At 42.5% G+C, this 15,629-nt stretch overlaps 1 protein-coding gene across 5 annotated transcripts in view; it reads right to left on the minus strand.

Moving 5' to 3' along the window:
- Positions 1 to 15,629, minus strand: part of mef2cb (myocyte enhancer factor 2cb) — a 68,696-nt gene that overhangs the window by 15,689 nt on the left and 37,378 nt on the right. For all 5 annotated transcript variants that reach the window (XM_080467022.1, XM_080467021.1, XM_080467020.1 and 2 more), the window contains one exon: positions 10,373 to 10,576. In XM_080467022.1, coding sequence (XP_080323148.1) covers positions 10,373 to 10,576 — 204 coding nt within the window. The remainder of the gene's footprint in view (positions 1 to 10,372; positions 10,577 to 15,629) is intronic.

Here is a 15,629-nt window from a genome sequence, read left to right on the forward strand (position 1 = left end):
GCATTCTGCCACCCGGCTCACCCTCTATCCGTAGTTTTGCCCCTACGTTTCCGTCTCAGTGTGCCGCTCAGTCTGTTTCTGTCTCACTACCTCAGTCCTATTTGCCTCATTTTCTGCAGCAACTCCCAGAAACTGAGTCAAAACACGGTTGGCTTTATGGAGACATCTTTATTTCTGATAGTTGATGGGTTGTGTTTTGGAAAAAGCTGCATTGCTGACCACTTCCCTCTGCAGTTATCTTGGCAGTGGCTGAAGGGTATGACACATTCAATATTGTGTTTATGGCTATTGGCGACGGCCAGGCCAGTGAATGTTTCTCAATGTCTTCAACTCAGTGACTGACAACATCAGTGCAAAAAAAACACTCAGATTATAATGGTGCTTTTATATCTTTGTCAACACTGTCTGGTCTTTGTAAGCAGAACCCCCCCCCCCCCCCCAAATGGACCATAAACGGGTAGTATAAGTAGTAAGTGAAAAATAAGTCCTGACTGAGACACACTATATACAAGCATCAATAACGGTACCACATATGGTAAATCATTATTATTGTGCTAAATATAACTTGTCACTAAAATGCACTCTTTTGTCTGGAGTCCTGGTTTGATTTGTGAAAAAACACTAAGGGAACATTGATTTATTCTTGACTATCAGACATGGCCGTTGAGGACATAGCAGTACGGATCTGGATTTCAAAGAGCCAAATCACCTCGCATGAGAATCTGTGTAGGCTGGGTATAGCACAGTGTGTACCTACAGAAGGCAGTGCAAACTTTTCAGTAACTAGTTTAGGACTCAAAAGTGAATCACAATGACATTTAAGTAGGTTCCTAAATAATCTCTATGAAAATGTCATCCAAAGCTATGGACCTCAGTAATTACATCGCCTTTTTATTCACACGGTGCACAAAAATTGGAATGAAATGCAGCAAAGGTTAATGTAAAAATTATGTAGCACATTATCTTTGCGTGATCTTTATACGAACTTACAAATCTAAGATTTGGATCACAATCACTTAGGGGATGAAAGTTAAGAAAAACCAAAAGGAGCCTATGTTTGCTTTTACATATTGACAATCTAATATTGTCGGAGCAGGCTGATTGAAAACGCTGTGGCTTAGTGTCAGTGGAGGTGAGCCGACGAAGAGAAGCATTGTCCCTTTTCTATTAAATAATAAGGAGGTAGTCACAAAGTAGACACACAGTGGATAAGACCTCCCATCACCACTGCACAATAAGCACTATCAGGGTGGCTTTACTGGCAGTCGGGAGGGGTAATAGTATGTTTGAAATGTGCTCCTATTCCCCTTATTTCTCCTTCTTTTTTGACCTGTCTGGCTCATTCTCGCTTGCTCTCATTTCTGTCTCTCTCCCTCACTCTTTCTTTCTCTGAGTGGAGGGAACATCAGAGGGATCAGGCTGGCTTAGTTTATTGGAAGCAGATGGCAGACCAAAGGCAAGAGGGCCACAGTTTCATGAAGCGTGGCTTGAACATGCCAGGACCATGTCGAGGGGCATGCCCATGGATGATAGCTACACGGTGTGTGTATGTGAGTGAATGATTCGAGGGAGAGATGGTTGAGTTTGTAGGTTACCAATGTGAGAAATGGAACCCCTAATCAAAGTGTGTCCCAGCCTGTTTTAATCATTTTTTTTTTCTTTTTGTAGTCATCATCTGCGCATCGCAATGCTTTGATTGAAGCAACTATAGCATCAATGACTTGTCAGTGATTCCGTGGCTTTGAATCCCCTAACCTCTGGTGTCCTGCTGCACTATAATCAGGAATCAAAGCCGAGTGCCCGAGATCTATCATTTCTGGGCAACGTAGCGGTGTTTTTGGCAATAACTGTGATTTGTAGATTTCTACGATCTATTGTATGAACTAAATAATAAAAAAAGACAGTGACTAGTACAGCAGAAAATAGAGAAAAACGTGTTAGAGTCAGTGAGCGAGACAAAAAAAAAAGTGAGACTGAGAAAGGGTACTGTGCGCAACAAGGTTCCTCCACTTTTCTCCAAACTGTGCCATTGTGATGGCGCATGTGCTAAATTCACTATTAAGAAGGGCCCACTGCAGACGAGAGCCCACTCACAGACACACAATCTTAGCAAGCCAGTACACAGCAGAATACCAGATGGTGCTGTGTTTCCCATATGGAAGAGACACACACTAAGCACATGTCAGAATCCAACACTGTTTGCTACAGCAGCATCCCGGCCCCGGGAACAAAGTGGTCATTCAGACTTGTCACTACACTGTATAATTAGCCAGATAGACATTATGAGACACAATGCCAGCTCAGTGAAACTGGATAAAGAGGGCACTTATGTCTACACCCTTAACCTACCCATCTTTCATCCCATCTACACTCCAGTTGTATAATACTTCTTTATTTAAATGAAAAAAGAGGAGAAAAATCTCCATGCGAGTTTCTGATGCAACATGAAAATCAATTGGCTGAGGTTGAATTGTGTATATTTTCCACACAGAGCTTAGCTTTTACATGCCTCCTACACTGCTGTGGCATATGACCCGTTTATGAGACTATGTGACTGCGATGTCTGCACGGTGCTATCGATCATTTTTATTTGCAAAGTTGACAAGTTTTTTTTACAGATTATCAGGCAGACGATGACAATTTTCTTGAAGCACAAATGGGTTAATATTAATCTGATCTAAAAGTTGGTAAAACTTCAAGCCACACTCCAGCCCCCCCTGTGATCAGTCTCCTTGTTCCCACCACCACCACCCCAAATTGTCACTTAGCGTCTTTTGTCTCTCTGTCTCTTATCGCGTGGTGCCACAGCAGGAAAAGGCAGCCTGAGGGAGGCCTTGAGTAACAATGACCAGCCGGCTGACCTCTATACTGTGACCTTGAGTTTCCACACCCTGCCCAAAGCAGAAGTCATGGCAGCAGCGGGGTGGGGCCACAGGGGGAGCGCTAGGCGGAGCAGGGAATGCCATCTTTAAAAATAGATCTTCATTATTCTGAATTTTCCACAAATAGTTTCAAAGAACAAGGCATCATTTCATCTTAATGGCTGGCATGAATTGTTTTGGGTTGTGTAGTGGAAAAGGCTTGCCTTTTGGCAGCATGGCTTCAGAAGTGGCCTGCCTTTCTCACTGCTCCTCACCACAGGGACCACATATTGGCACATTTCAAACAGTCTATTTTTAAAACCTCCTTTTGTTGTTGAGTGAGTACCTCAGACTTCCGCTTTAGTATTGACCTTAAAAAACACCTCTGACAGAGATCCAAGTGGTATAATTTCTTGTCTGTGGTTCTGCTTTTCTGGTCAGCGGGCATCTGATGTGGAATAAAATGCTGAGCTTGTAAATCTTATATATTATCTGCCATCTTGTTTTTAACGTCTCTTTAAAAGTGGGAAAAGGCATATAGTCTATAAAATAGGAATTTGGGAAGCTTGCTCCCTTTATGTTTGAGGCTGGCGCCCCAGACATGTGTTCCCTGGGTTTGAGACTGGTAACCTACACAGACCTGCTCAAAGTACTTGATTTTAATAATAGTGATAAACTGGATTGAATATTTTTTCTTCCTTTTTTTTTTTTTTTTTTTAAACAAGTAGATATGAAGACTCTGCTTGCTGACACGTGGTAGAGATTAACACAAGAATTAAATGAAAGACTTCTTTATTCAAGGTCTCTGATATTTAAAGGCACCGCAGGGTCCGACACCAATGATCTTATGCATGTGGTCTCCAGAAAGAGAGAGAGAGAGAGAGAGAGAGAGAGAGAGAGAGAGAGAGAGAGAGAGAGAGAGAGAGAGAGAGAGAGAGAGATGGCTGAATGAATACCCTGACACTTTGCTTACTCACTCCTCTGTTTCAAAAACAACCCCCCCCCCACCCAGTTTGAAACACAGGGAGGGTGCAATGAAAGGGCGGAAAAAGAGAGAGCGAGAGAGAGCGAGAGAGAGAGAGAGCGAGAGAGAGCGAGAGAGAGAGAGAGATCCCATTTCTATTCTTCTATCCTTTCCCAGCAAGTACCACAAGCCAGGCAACTATATTTAGCTTCACCGCACACTATTTTTAGAAAAGTACTACTTTTTGAAGCACTTATTGGAAAAAAAGAGTATTCGAGAAAAGATGGTTGTTTATGGGTTTGTGCTTCATGCAGTGATTTCAATACGACATGCCATATTGAAATATGCTAACTGAACATGTTATAATATAGATACTTGTGGTAAATTATCTATGATCCATACTAACCCTAACCTCTATGGACAGAAAAATAGAAAACTGATGTTAAATTCGGGGGGGGGGGGGGGGGGGGGGGGGTTTCCAAGCTGCAATGACTATATACAGTTGTTTGAATAGATCCTGTTTATTATAATCAGGCAGTGACATGCTTTAGTTTGTCAAGGTGTGGGAGTCGTTATTGAGGTACAGTGAACAATAGTAATATTCAAAATGTCATAACTTACTGTTTGTGTTTCAAAAATAAAAACAGAATTTCTAATTAATGACTTTTATATAGAGCAATCGAGTCACCTTGTTTTGTTAGGAAGGAGGGAAGAAAGAAAGAAAGAAAGAAAGAAAGAAAGAAAGAAAGAAAGAAAGAAAGAAAGAAAGCTAATATGACTTACACATGTTAAACTTCTAATTAGCATATTTTATTTCCTTTTTTCTTTAGATGATGTATGATAATGTACACACTGTCACGAGAGTCTTTGTTTTAACAACCTCCTATACTATTAGCTTGCCAATGTCATAAGGTTAATTCACTTAGTCAGTCAAAGTAGTTTCAGATCTTAATCCTCGGCTCAACGGGAAAAACAAGCCATGCTGTTGATCACTTCATCACTAGTAAACACTGAGCCACTGTGAATGCTGTGACAGCCCCACCCCTCTACCTCCACCCCATGCAACACCACATGTACCCTATTTTAAAACCACGAAATGACTACGAACAGATTTACTGCGAACAACTGAAGTGCTGAAGATAGGATATGACCCCTTTTATTTCTCTTGGATGCTGACACGTGTAAAAGTAATGGAGGATAAATTACGTTCAAGTCAAAGTAATTATACAGTGTTTGAGAGCCATGAGAAGAAGTCATTCAGGGAGCTGATCAACACAGAATTCTCCTCAAGGCTAATGTTCTCCGTGCTGTTTAGAAACCAAATAAGCACACGGAATAGCACGCATGCTGGAAAACATTTTCACAGGAGCGAGGCAGAACATGTGCACGCTGCTACTTCAGGGGGAGATCTCATGTCTTGATGACGTCCTAGATTATTATTTTAAAAAACGAAGATAAAAGATGCTTAAAATCCAAATGAGGAACATTTTCTGAGTGAAACGACAGTAAAATACTCATTTTGTGGGAATTTGTCCTTTATTGCCAAATTCTACACCGTGCAAGGTTCTCAGGGAGCCGGTGTGAGTACACTTCCTCCTCCAGGTACCTGTGCGATGTACTTTCCCTTTATGTTTCTTCATTTACACCCCCTCCATCACCACCCCCTCCCTCACACTCTCCCTCCCTCCAGTGGACTGTCACTGGGCTGAAATCACACCTGTGCTTCTCACACGTCTCGGCACACGGGTGAAACATACGCAGGGTGAAACATGGTGAGGGAGCTTTGCTGAATCTCATTAGCCAAGCAGGTAGTCATTAACAGAATGACCTTTGGAAATAATTACCAGCCTTCCTCTCTCCATCTCTCTTTCCCTCCCTCCTTCTTTTCCTCACACTCATCCATCCCTCTGTCTCTCAAGTCCTCTGCTCATTCGGTGGCCCGTCCTCGGTAAGGACGGCGGGGAGGGAAGGAAAGACGAGGGGGGCAGATATCAGTCGAGGGTAGGTGGGGAGTCAGGTCCCTGCTGCTGCTGTTTAAGATTACAGGGTGAGCTGAACTTTCAGATTAGGTTAATCTGCTGGAAATGGGATTGGCCACTGGCCTGCTCTGGCAGGTAGGCAAGCAGGCGCTTCAGTACTAAGAGACATGTGCCACTACATGTGATTCTTGAGCCAATGGCATCAGCGTGTGCAGTCCTGGCTGAGGTCATCACAATGCCGTTACCTCTGCAGGGTTCGAGCCAATTGTCACCGTGCATTTACACACACACACGCACCCATGCAGTGTGCCACTGTGAGGGCTAACTTAGAGAGGCCAAACAGGCGATAAGCAGATATATAAGCACGATAGCTTATATGATGTACTGTATGTGGAGAAGAGTGCACAAGGATACTTTCTCCCCTCAGAGTTTTTACACGCATTAAGGGAATGTGTCTCCCTACCGCCGCACACTCTCTAACCCTTTAGTTGTTTCACAAACCTGCATTCTTTGTTTCAGCAGTGGGGAAAACAAGCACATTGTGGAACGGGGATTTGGCAAAGCCCAAGTGTGTTGTTGGATTTTGGGCCGTTGAATCACAGCTGAAGCCAGCCAACGCCGCTTAGGTTTGGGCTAGATCTGCAATCATCGGGAGGGGAAAGAAAGGACTCTTTCATGTGCTTTTGCAATTAACAACCTCCATACTGGAATAATAAATCTCCAATAACAGCTCAAAGTGATTGTTCTTAAGCAAGAATAAAGCAGGAGAGAAAAGGAGAGATAGATCTTTTGTCTTGTCATTTCCCAACGCAGCTCACTGTTTCTCCTCTAATGCCGTTCACATGTACAGGAAACTGGCCTGGCAGACAGTGAGTATAGGAAATCTATCTGCATTTCTGACTGTTTTATCTGGAGCCAGACTCGGAGTGTGCTGTAGACCTGCCAGGACGACACACTCGGACCCCGCATGGACACCCAGTGATGGAAGATCTGCCTCTGCGTTTGCCTTTCATCAGGCTACGAGAGCCTGGATGGGCTTAGATGTCTCTTTGAACACTTAGCATTAATTAAGTGGACTCTCCCTTTTGTTATTGTGAGAGCTGACAACCGTCTATACTGCATTTTTTATTACAGTGACTGACGGAGTCTCAGCCAGTTCATATGTCATTATCATATATGGCATAGGATTAAATGGGAGCATTCAAAAAAACATTAAAAAACATATCCCACAGTTTCAAAGACCAACTATATTCATTCCAATATCATGGGTGTCCGTTTGTGATGCATTGTGAATGTACAAATGATATCTTTTAGCCGCTTTGATTAGCAATGCATTTTTTGTTCCGCTTGTAGGGGAGTGTTAGCTTTGTCTTGCTGGTCTTTTCCTTTCACATATGTCTATAGAAGTGTCAATCCCAAATGAGATGGTTTTCAAGTGAGTCATCAGGATTTTTTTAAACCACTTTTCTCTCTCCATCTCTTCCCTTAGTCCTGTTTTTCACCGACCCATCCATGTACTCAATATAGTGTGAAAAACAACCTTAGAGATTCTGTGCATTCAATGAAAAACTGGACACAAAAAAAAAAAAAAAGAAAGATAGCGGTAGAGTGAGAGAGGTAGAGAGAAAAGCCCTCCAGCCTCTTGTAAACATGCTGTTGCTAGAGAGGCTGTGCAACGCTCTCAGTGCCACTCTCTCAACAACGCTAATTATCAACCAAAGACATGCTAATTACATAGAGCTTTATTGCTAATGTAGCAGGCCTCTATGCCAGCCGCCCACACTGTGCGCTCCGCTCCCCTACCTCTGCCTCTCCTCCCACTACACCTTCAGGCACAGCAGCATTACAGATAAAGAGATGCATGGATCTCAGTATGCGCGTAAAGACAAGGCTTTCCTATATTCTATACATTACTTATGACATGTACCCATCGTCAAATTTCAGACTGTCAAGTCACTCCATCGGGGAATCTTAACTTAGATTCAACCCTTCCATCCTTTTCATGGCCCCCTCCTCCTCATGTTTCTCCCAGGAAGTGCGTTTTGCTCCTTTTCCCTTCTAAACTCAACACACACGCACCACCGCACGTACCCTGCTCTATCCGCACGCCTTCCTCCCACCACTGCGAAACGTGCCGGTGTCAACCCTGTGGCCAATCCCTTTAGCACACCGCAGCTCAGGCTGAAGGCCTCTTAGGATCGATTTCTCCAGCTGTGAGTCGCTCAGAGAGCGCGAGAGCCCGGAGAGCCCGAAGAGCCCGAGTCCTCCGGGGATCGCAGCGTCGGCAGTGCTCCACAGTACTCTCCCCACTCGGATCTTTAGCATCTTCCCCTGACACGGCTGTTTACACGTTAGCCATCCTCTGCTCTTTAATGGAGACACAGTGAAAGAAGGAGCTTCAAAGCGTGAAGCTCTCTTCGCTGGCACTCGCCGAGACGTGTGACAACTCCCTTCGTGGGCTCGGATGGCGCGCGGTTATACATTACAGTGACTGAAGGGCTCGGCGCGTGAAAGATATCAACGCTTACGGGCACAGCAGTGACAAAAGTATGAGCTAGATTGGCTGAGGAAAAATGATACAATACATAATGAATTGTTTCTTAATCCTTTTTCATATACGTGAAAGTGATTTGCGGAAACTGGAAGCTCATTCACAATGGACACTTCATAAACATAAATAGGCCTACTCTTTCTTTAGTGCTTTGAAGTTGCACATCTTATTGTAACTAACCGGACAAACTTACAGCCTTGAGCACATCAATAATTTGAAAAGGCTCAATAACGTGAATTATGGAAAGGAAACAAGAGTACATATTGTAATACAGTACATGGTAATGCACCGAGTCCATTGTCTTCTGTTTCATGATTAACATTAGTCAATTGTTGAGTGCTGTGCCACTTTATGTATGGACTACATCGATACACTATATATATTCGACGGCACCAAATGGAAACTACGAAGGAAGAAATGCAGTAATGACCCGAGTAAATGACTCCTCAGTCTGGAATATGTAGCAATACATTTTACACATGTGCTGTTTTTAACCTCCAAATGTAAAGGACTTACGTGAGGTAAAATATTTAGTATCATAACAGTTTTAATATTACCATGTACATTTAAAGGTTTGCAATCAGCTGTAGAGTGCTATCCGGATATGTCGGCAACTACTCGATGGTCATCTCCATCGGCGGGTACAGAGCAAGCTCAACAACATCCGTATGAAAAGATAAAAATATGCTGTTTGATCCTGTGTTCCACTGGACAGTGCAAAGGGATGTGTGCAGCAATTATTCAATACATCTCTCAGAAGCTGTTGTTCCTTTTTGGTATATTTGATGTTTTTAAATGCTGAGTTCAAACCAACACGTTGATCGAGTTGTGCATGAATTATCACCCAGATGACCTCACCATTAAACAAATATACTGCAGTCAGGTTAATGTGAGTGTGTGTGAATAATGGAAAACAATAAGGTCCAGGTTTTGACTGACCTGTGGGAATTTTTTAATGAATCTACCAATACTGAATTAAATTAAAGTTTAATCCCAAAACAGTAAAATGCCATCTAAAGTGTGATGATTGTTCTACTGGTATTTAAGATGTGAGGAGTGGGATAATGGGTGAAGTCTGAGCTGTAAAACAAACAAAATTAAAATTCTCGATGACTTGCAAACATGTAGCAAGTACAGCATATACATGTTAATATTTGATCTAATCTGGATGTGCATAATTTACATACTATAAGCATTACGTGGCTATAAGTCTGTCATTGAGCTCTAAAACTAAAGAGCAGAGAATACTAGTGTGTGACATTTTCAAATTCGTGGAAAATACTTTATTTGCAATCATTTTGTATGGAGGGTATAGTTTAAGTAAAAGCAAAATGTGGCCATAAATGGCTGATAAAAGCGAGAGAAAACTCTGCACAAATCCATTTGTGTTAGTGTGTGTGTATGCATGTGCGCGCGGGTCCACCAGCTCCACCAGAGCTTCAGAGAGAACGTTACATAACAGGTTCACGTTGAGAGCTTAAGGATCCAGGAGGGTGCCAGCGTCATTTCCTCCCTTATCTACCTGCCTGCTGGCTTGGCTGAGAGCGCTGTTTTACATCGCCTTGAGCCACTTTAGCGACATGTGTCCAAAGCAAGTCAGATCAACATCCTCCTCTTAGAGGCACATCGATGGTGACAAGACACCGAGGGCAGGGGGTGGTGATTACACACCACAGGCACCACCATCTTAAAGGCCCGGATCAATGATTGGCTCCCTCTTTTATGTTGCGAAAGACAAACAAAAAACAAGGAGGCAATCTAAATAATCATAATTACTTGTAAGTTTATGACACATTGTGAGTCCTAAAATACAATTTGTAAAACATGATTGAAATGAGTGCAAAGCCTTTTGGGAAGAGTGGCAAACTACCGGAGCCAATATTTAGGTGTGAAGACAAAAACAGGGTTGCTGAATGAGTCACAAATGCTGTAACCATCTGTCCGCCTGTGTGTTTGCATGAGTGTGCATGTCCATGTATGCATTATTGTGCTTTTCGTCCGTGTCCTGTCGTCTTACCTCCACAATATCAGAGTTGGTCCTGCTCTCGTGGGGCTCGTTGTACTCAGTGTATTTAAGCAGAACCTTGTCCATGTCTGTGCTGGCATACTGGAACAGCTTGTTAGTGCTGTTGAAGATGATCAGTGCAATCTCACAGTCACACAGCACGCTCAGCTCATACGCCTTCTTCATCAGGCCGAACTTTCGCTTTGTAAACGTCACCTGTGTGGAAAAACAGAGAGAGAGAGAGAAATGGGAAAATTGCTCAGAATAACAAAACAAAACTGTGTTGTAATAATTATTTCTAATGAGAAAAAGGAAGGCTGGTAAAAAAAAGAAGCGATATGAGAACCCACGGGCAATTTGTTCTTTCTTACAAACCCGTGAATATATTCTATATGACTTGCAGTAAACATTAACAAATATCCTCCCACCCTCATTCAGCTTTACTGAATTAACAAAACGGAAACCACATGGTAACTCTTTCGCTTTAAAATGATCGGTTCCCTGGGACACAGCATTAAAGGAAAGTGCAGTGCAGTGCAGTTACTGATGGTTCAACACCTCATGACTGTTACAGTCCATCCACTGTACCAGGAAAGGGGAGAAAAAAAAAAAAAGAAGCTTGGGCTTGCATTTAAGGAACTGAAAATACTCGGTCTCAGTCAGATAACGGTAAAGAAGATCAGTTATTGCTCGTACATCAAAGCACACTGAGGCATACCGTGGTACATGTGTCCCGCTAAATGGCTTCGCCTGAATGTCCTCACAAAAAAAGTATGCATAAATTTACCCCAAAAAGTTAATGATTTCACACGGTTTTGTTGACACACCACGCTCCGTTGCCGTGTTCCCCAATTAACTACCTCTTGTAGTGAACAACAAGCCATTGATATAAATAACAGACGGGTTCCTTGACTGCGCTTGAAGCTGTTTGTCAGTACTCAAACGGTGGCAATGCGCACAATTCAAACCACAAAAAAATATCATATCCTCTGAAGACACCCCCCCCCCCCCCCCTTCACTTTTCCTCTCTATTCGTGGGCATGTGCGTGTGTAGATTTATGTGTGTAAGTTTGCGAAGCCTCGGACCAATATCTTTAGTAACACATACAAGGTGCCCACATTGTCAAACTGGAGCAGCCTCTATTCCGCTATTGTTTGGATCAAAACTAGAGCAGTGAAAGTGAGTTAATTCCAGTGAGCTGCACCTGCTTTCTTTCCAAGCCATGTGTGCAAACTCTTGGTTGTATGGGAGAGAAAGAAAAAAAATAAATAAATAAAAATAAAAAATAAAGTGCGACTGCCAGGTTCAATCACTGAGCAACACTGCATGTTTTTATTGAAATTTCTCCCTTTTTTTTTTTTTTTTTCGTCTTCTGTCACTGTGTTTGTTATTTACATTGGAGATCTGTATTGACAAAGCTTTATAAAGAGAGGAAATAGTGCCAGGATTGTGCCCAGCTGGTAGCTAACAATCTCAGTTTGTTGATTAACTGCATGTTTTGCTATTCTCTTCAGACACTTAAGAGGGCCAATAAAATACAGAAGGAAAGCAAAATTGCTTTGAACACAATAGAAAGAGAAGCTCCATGTGTTAGATCTGGGAGAAAAAAAAAGAAGAAGAAAAAAAGCATGAATAGATTTCTGGCATTTATCTATTGTGCACTGCCCTTCACATTTTCTCTTTACGACTGAAAGAGACGATAGGATTGAATGGATATTGATAGATAGTTTTGGATTTCGTGAAATAATATCTCCCAGGATGCACCCGGGAAACGGAATATTCTCATCTTCATCCTGTCTTTCTTGTCCTCCCCATCGCGTCTTTTAAGACCGGGTGGGTAAGACCTTGCATGAACTCCCCCCCGCCCCCGCTCTCTAACTCCCAACCAGGGTGAAAAACAAAATTCAAGTGATGTCATAGCATCACGCTGGGCTATCTGTCACTCTGCAGGGGGCTGAAACCAGAGACACGGACAGCGCTCTAACTCCTGACAAACAGGTTTGCCGTGTGCCTTGTCAGGTTGTGTACGACGGTACAAACGCTCATTTGATTCACCGGCGACATAAGGAAAGAACGCTCCCCTGGGCTCTAAATACCATGCTGACATTTTCACAGTCATACTGAAATGAGAAAAAAAACAAAAAAAACAAGGCTCATACTTACAGTGAAAGATCAAAAGGTACCCTGTGACAATAAGATTAATTGTCATAACCATCCGCAACTGTGAACTGTATCGTCCACAGCTGGGGCACGGGCAACTTAAGGGAGTCTGCTCGACTCACAGTAACGCGCAATAGAAAATGTTCATTAGCAAATAAATACAATGAGGGGAACATGGAACATAAGGTCACAGCATAGGCTTCGGGAGGAGGACAGGTAGAGTGTTGTCTTCCCCTATGTTTTTATCTGAGGGTCACCAGGGGCAGACGCAGGACGCCGCGAGCTGCCGGGCCCCTCTCCGTTATCACCCACTCACTCAGTGGCTCACTCTGCCGAGGCCATTAATGTTTCAGAGGGTGGCACGTGGCGCCCGCTGTGAACTGGGGGTGAGTGTCAGCGGTCCAGAGGGCTGCCAGTCTCAAAGGGGACTTCCACATGCAGGCTGAGATCTCCCACATGCTAATGAATCGCCCACATCAGCATAAAATACAAACATGCCAACATATCGGCGTAACAGGCAATTTGGAGGATATTAATTTAGGTGCTTTCAAATTTGTAAGAAAAAACCAACACAAAAGACAGAAAAGCACAATCTTATCAAAGTTGTCTTAAACTTCACACATTAATGAGGAACTGCACATGCATTTCCCACATATAACAATTCACACATAATCTGACTTTAACAACACCACAGGAAGAGAATTAGTGTGATTATGAAAAGCCCGAACTGACCAAACAATAACACCTACATAAATATCACACCACACCACACCCCCGTATCTCAACCTGTCACGTACAACCTGCTACCTCCAAAACGCGCATATTACTAACGACCTGCTACCTCCAAAACACATACTGTATATTATTAACGATATGCTCATACATCCATAAATACATTAGGTCTTACACTGTGCATGCTTGTTTAAGCAAATGTGCACACACACATTTGAAATGGCAGTTGGCTTGTACATGAAGGTTGTCTTGATGGCGAATATCAGTACAAACATCATGTGGGATGTGGTAATTTATACTGCGTCTCAGCTACACAACTTTGATCCTTGGAGATTCGATTCCGCTGCTTGAGGTGAGTCTGTCGTGACTTTGTGGCCTCACATGGTGCCGTCATGTGACTCTCTGAGCCTATTGGCACACGACAAAGTGATGTCACCACCGGCCTTTCCTGTGCGAGCTCAAAACAGCTCTGGCGGCTCGCACGGCAGCTGCAAACGGGAGCTCTGGACCCGTTTGTCGAGAAGCTACTGTTCAGCACCCTGCGTGGGTGAAAACAGACGCTGTGAAAGGCACACCTGACCTGCTCACGTTTACTGGTACTTGGTCACGAGTTTCCCATAAACTCACAATCCATTAAAAAAAAAGATGCTTAAATCACAGCAAAATAATATAGTGCAGAGTTTTCGTTTGTATCAAGGGAAATTGAATGGTTCTGCAGAAATGACGGTCATTCTAATTTATTATATATTTTCAATCTAAATATATCTCAAACACCTTTAATTGTTCTGATGTCGTGGAGCCTGTAATGTTAACTGGGTTATTTGGGTTTGAGGTAATTTCCTGTTTTATTCTACTTCTTTCCTTCTCATTTCAGGTGTCTTGACTTTCCTGCCAAGTCAGGCGATTACAGTTCCTTCATTGTGTCTGTTCTGGTCTCGTTAGCTCCTCTTTCTTTCGAGTGTCTGAGTTGTGTGTTTTTATTGCGTTGTTTGCCACCATGTTATTTTGTACTCGCCTTCTGTACACGTCTGGTTTAAGTTTTGCGAGAGTCAGACTTTGGTTTGTATCTTCGAATACTGCTTGGTCTTTTGCACCTCTACTTGTCTATAGTCCTTTGTGCACCACTTCGTATCGCATCACAAATTTGTTCATAAACCTAAAGTTATCTGTGCCGTTGACAATATCAGCTTTGGCAACAAAGCTGAACAAAACTGATTTATTTCGCTTGAACTAGCACTGTGTCTTTGTTGTTAAAACCAAAAAGCTACTGATAGCCACCCATATGTCAGTGTGGGTGTAATCTTTGTTTCCTTGGTCAGTGGGTGCTGTTAGACGCACCACTATGTTAATAACAGAGAGCACGACATTACAGCACCGTGTGTACTGGTAAAAGCGACCGGCGTAAGTGTGCGAGTGTGAACCCAAGTGTGTCTTTTCACAGTATATTGGTAACTTGGGTGTGAAACCTTTCTTTGCATACACAATAACATGCACACAAACACACACACAGGAAATTTTTGCAGACCAATTTTGTGTCCACTGGTCTTGACTTGTGAAATGCATTACGGCGTTTGACTTTAAAACGGTCATGATAAACTTCTGGATAGACTACGTTCGTTCGTGTCAAGTGGTTAGAAAAAATACTTTTAACCGAGCACATCCAGTCGTACCGTAAAAATATGCATGACTTCTTAGTGAGGTAGCTCTCCAATCCCAGTGATGTCTCAATGTTATTATTTATGGCATCAAATCTACTGTGAAAAATGATAGCAAATTTCCGACGCAAAGTCTCCTTGAATATTTGTGCTCGGGAAAACTCTCAAATATCAACACTTACTAAATCTCACAACAACTTAACCTTCTGAGAGATTACTCAATTATGGAAAAGCTCTCGGCAACAATAAGAGATAGCATGCACTTTTCCTTTAAAGTTTGGGATCTTTTCTCTAACTGTGTGAAGGAGACCAAAACATCCCCACACGCCTGTAACCCCATATCTACTTGTAGCTGCAGGCAATTATCTACTCTGAACCCTCACTAATAGGCATATGAAGAGTGAACAAACAACGCAGACTCGCAGCAACTCACAACTTATGCATTCACCCCTATCCTCCTCCACAGCCCCATCCCAGGAGACAACTACACACACCTATAAAACACTTAACCATGCTCCCCTCACCTCCTTTTATTAGAGATTACGTTTTGGACTTTTTTTCTACAACACATTTTTGTTTCTCTATTCCGAGTTGTTTTTAATTTATAAATAATTCTATGTACACATCAAAATGAAAATTAAAAAAAAAAAAAAATATAAAATCTGTTTAGCTCCACTTAATTGAGCTGTCACATATTCTATGGTAAACAGGACAGAAAAAA

This window comes from Lipophrys pholis, assembly GCF_963383615.2.
Source record: "Lipophrys pholis genome assembly, chromosome: 7".
NCBI lineage: Eukaryota > Metazoa > Chordata > Actinopteri > Blenniiformes > Blenniidae > Lipophrys > Lipophrys pholis.